The 3,208-nt window shown below is 30.1% G+C and overlaps 1 protein-coding gene across 1 annotated transcript in view; it reads left to right on the top strand.

Moving 5' to 3' along the window:
• The window catches only part of LOC105626839 (ATP-binding cassette sub-family G member 1-like), a 48,636-nt gene that overhangs the window by 41,778 nt on the left and 3,650 nt on the right, over positions 1 to 3,208 (top strand). The window contains 1 exon segment of the mRNA XM_012208131.1: positions 57 to 221. Within this exon segment, the coding sequence (XP_012063521.1) occupies positions 57 to 221 (165 nt within the window).

Here is a 3,208-nt window from a genome sequence, read left to right as displayed (position 1 = left end):
TAAATGTAACTAAATATGTTGTTATTTTGCTTTTTTAAGTCAATTAAAGTGATTAAATTTTATAGATACTTTCCGCTTCATGTTTCCTGTTTATATCTTATTATATGACAGGACAGCCAATGGAATATGAAAGAATTTTAAAGATATGGAGCATTTGCCTATTAATTACGATTCTTGGGCAAACGAGCGGGATATTTGCAGGCGTGGTTTTTGGCACTGAGGTATTTTACTGATGTATTTTTTTTTATTTAATATTTACACTGTTAAAAGAGTTACAAAAAAAAACTACACACGAAAGAAATGGCTGCGATTAGCCGGTTGCCACAGTCGAAAGCCGTCTATCAATATACATTTTTTGATTATAAGAACTACTATGATTGATGTATGATTGTGATAATCATAGCGTTTTTTTCCGTGTAATAATTTAATATTACACATATTATTGATATAATATTATATTGGAAAATATTACAGACAATATTATTGCATCAAATAATTATTTGTAATAGTAATAAGAATCTTATTAGACGTACATGTGAGAAGACAATCAATAGAAAATAAATAGGAATTAAAGGCTCATAACGATCGAAGCTGGATTTAATGCTTAAATAATTCAATGTGAATTTGTATACCTTTACTATATTCAGGGTGTCCGGAATTTAAATGTCTAAACGATCTCTTCGAGATCGAATAGACTAGTATAATCGATAAAGAATAATCGATAAACTAAGAAAAAAAGTCCTGTAGAGATATGCTCGTTTTTGTTTTGTTTTGAAAAGAAAAATCGCAAAAAAGAAAATGTAGTTATTTTGTTCTTGCACTGCCTCTGAAGTATTATCATTACTAAAATCGTACACGAAAACAATAATAATAATTCCGTTTTGAAAATTTTTTTGTTTATTTACATTTCTACCTTTTTCCTATAAATTCATTAATTACGTCAGAAGTTATTGAGTAAATTACTTCTATCACAATGCGTACATATTCTAATGTTGAATGTGCTGATTTTCGTGTATGGTTTCTGCGACGATGCGAATGCTCTTCTTCTCTCTACGGAGGCGGCGCGAATATACACGTCGATTTCCAAACAGAAGAATGCCGAATTGGCGAGTCATTACAATGATTACTTTTAATAGGCTACGAGAGACCGGCTCATTTCAATTCATCAAGATCCATTAGGATCTTGACTCATTTTCAATTCATCAAGATCCATTAGGAGCAAATATGTAAGTAGAAGATCGTGTCTTACACTACTTTGATGAACAATTCTGAGACTAACTTCCGGAGAGCGTCAGTTGCATTACAATTGCCATGGCACAGAATCTGCCAAACTTTATGAAATAATAACCACCATTCAAAATACCATATTCAAAAAGTACAGAATTTATTATCTTAGGATTATTTCAAGAGGCTGAATTTTAGGAATTGGTTTCTTAAGCACTTTAACAATGATAATTCATTTACATTAAAAATAATCTGGATGGACGAGTTACACTTACAAGAGAAGGAATTATTAATCAAAGAAATTATCATGTATAGCCTCATGAAAATCCTAGAATTGTTAGGGAAAATAGATTCCAGCATGAATTTACTGTTAATGTTTGACTCGGAATTTGGAACAACTTTTTAGTGGGATTATTTTTTTACCGACCCGATAGATTAAATGCAGCCAGATATGATTGTGAGTTTTTGGAAACTGATTTCTTTGATTATTTAAACATCTATGAAGACATCCATGAAGACATCCACCTGCAGCAACGAAATGTGATGATTGAAATGTGGTTTCAACTCAATGAATATCCAGCTCATTATGGCTGAATTACTCAAGTTTAGCTAAACAGTCATTATTCACGACATGAAGGAGTAATACTTTGGCCACCCTGATCACCTAATTTGACACTACTAGACTTTTTTGTGTGGGGGGGGGTCCTGAAGTTGGAAGTTTATTTGTCATTAGTCAACTCAAGAGAACAATTGAGAAATTGAATCGAGACTGCAATATACCAAATATCGTCAGATCAGTGTTTGATTGCAACATGAGCTGTTCGTACTAAATGTAATGCTTGCATTGTTACAAGAGGCTAACATTTTGAACAATATCTACATTAAATAAGTGAATAAACATTATAACATGAATAAGTAATAAAAAAGTACGAACTAATAGTAGTTTTCAAAAAATGAAAATTACTACTTTTATCTTTTTTGCGATTTTCTTCAAAACAAAGTAAAAACGAACATATCTTTATAAAACCTTTTTTTCTTAATTTATCGATTCTCTACACCCTCCCGAAGACATTTAGCATTTAAATTCCGAATACATACATACATATATATATCATATTTGATAGTCATTTTGAACTGCACGCCAAAATTTTATCGAACTTATAGAAAAGTCATTTATCCAATTTATGAAAATTTCCATGAGAAAAAGAATCGAAATACTTGGGTGTACATGAGTTCATACTCACACGTGTGTGTGTTATGGCATCTCGCCACGATAAATGGCTGACTTGTAGGCATGAAAAAGTGACATTTTGACAATAAAATTTGTGTTGCATATCATTTCGTTATTATTTGCTTAATTGTGAAAATAGGACTTGTCTCGTACTTATCAAAGTCATAATTATCGATGAAAACTAAAATTATCTTGGAATTTTATATGTAGAAACGTAGGATAAAGTCGCCTAATATGAAATGTCTTTTTTTAAAGACTTGTAATTTATTTAATTTACAATTTTAATTCTTATTTTCGTGTCAATTTTATGAGAAATATATTCAAGATTTATCCTAAAGTTAGCGATTGATAGTAGCGATAGTTTGTTGTATGTGAAATTTTTTATCGAAAGTGCTGATTTTGCTCATTCAACAAATGGGTTCTTAATATGAGATACAAAAGTTTTTCTTGTATGAGGTGGTATCTCATAACAGAAAACTAAGGAAAAAATAAAGATAAGCTTTTTATATATGCTTTTATTATATTACATACAAGTAGGAACAAAGAATTTGAATGTTATACATAATAATTATATAATTATATAATAATTATATAATTTTTTGATGTGTGTATATGAGTACCAGGTGTATAAATTTAAATCCGCTGTTTTTTAGTCAGAAAAACACATTTTTTTCCCTAGGAAGCAAAAACAAATTTATTCAAAGTACTTGCTCTCGCTAACTATACATTTTTCCCATCTTTCGGGTAATTTGT

This window comes from Atta cephalotes (genome assembly GCF_000143395.1).
Source record: "Atta cephalotes unplaced genomic scaffold scaffold00006, whole genome shotgun sequence".
Lineage (NCBI taxonomy): Eukaryota > Metazoa > Arthropoda > Insecta > Hymenoptera > Formicidae > Atta > Atta cephalotes.
This window is presented reverse-complemented; position numbering and strand designations above follow the sequence as displayed.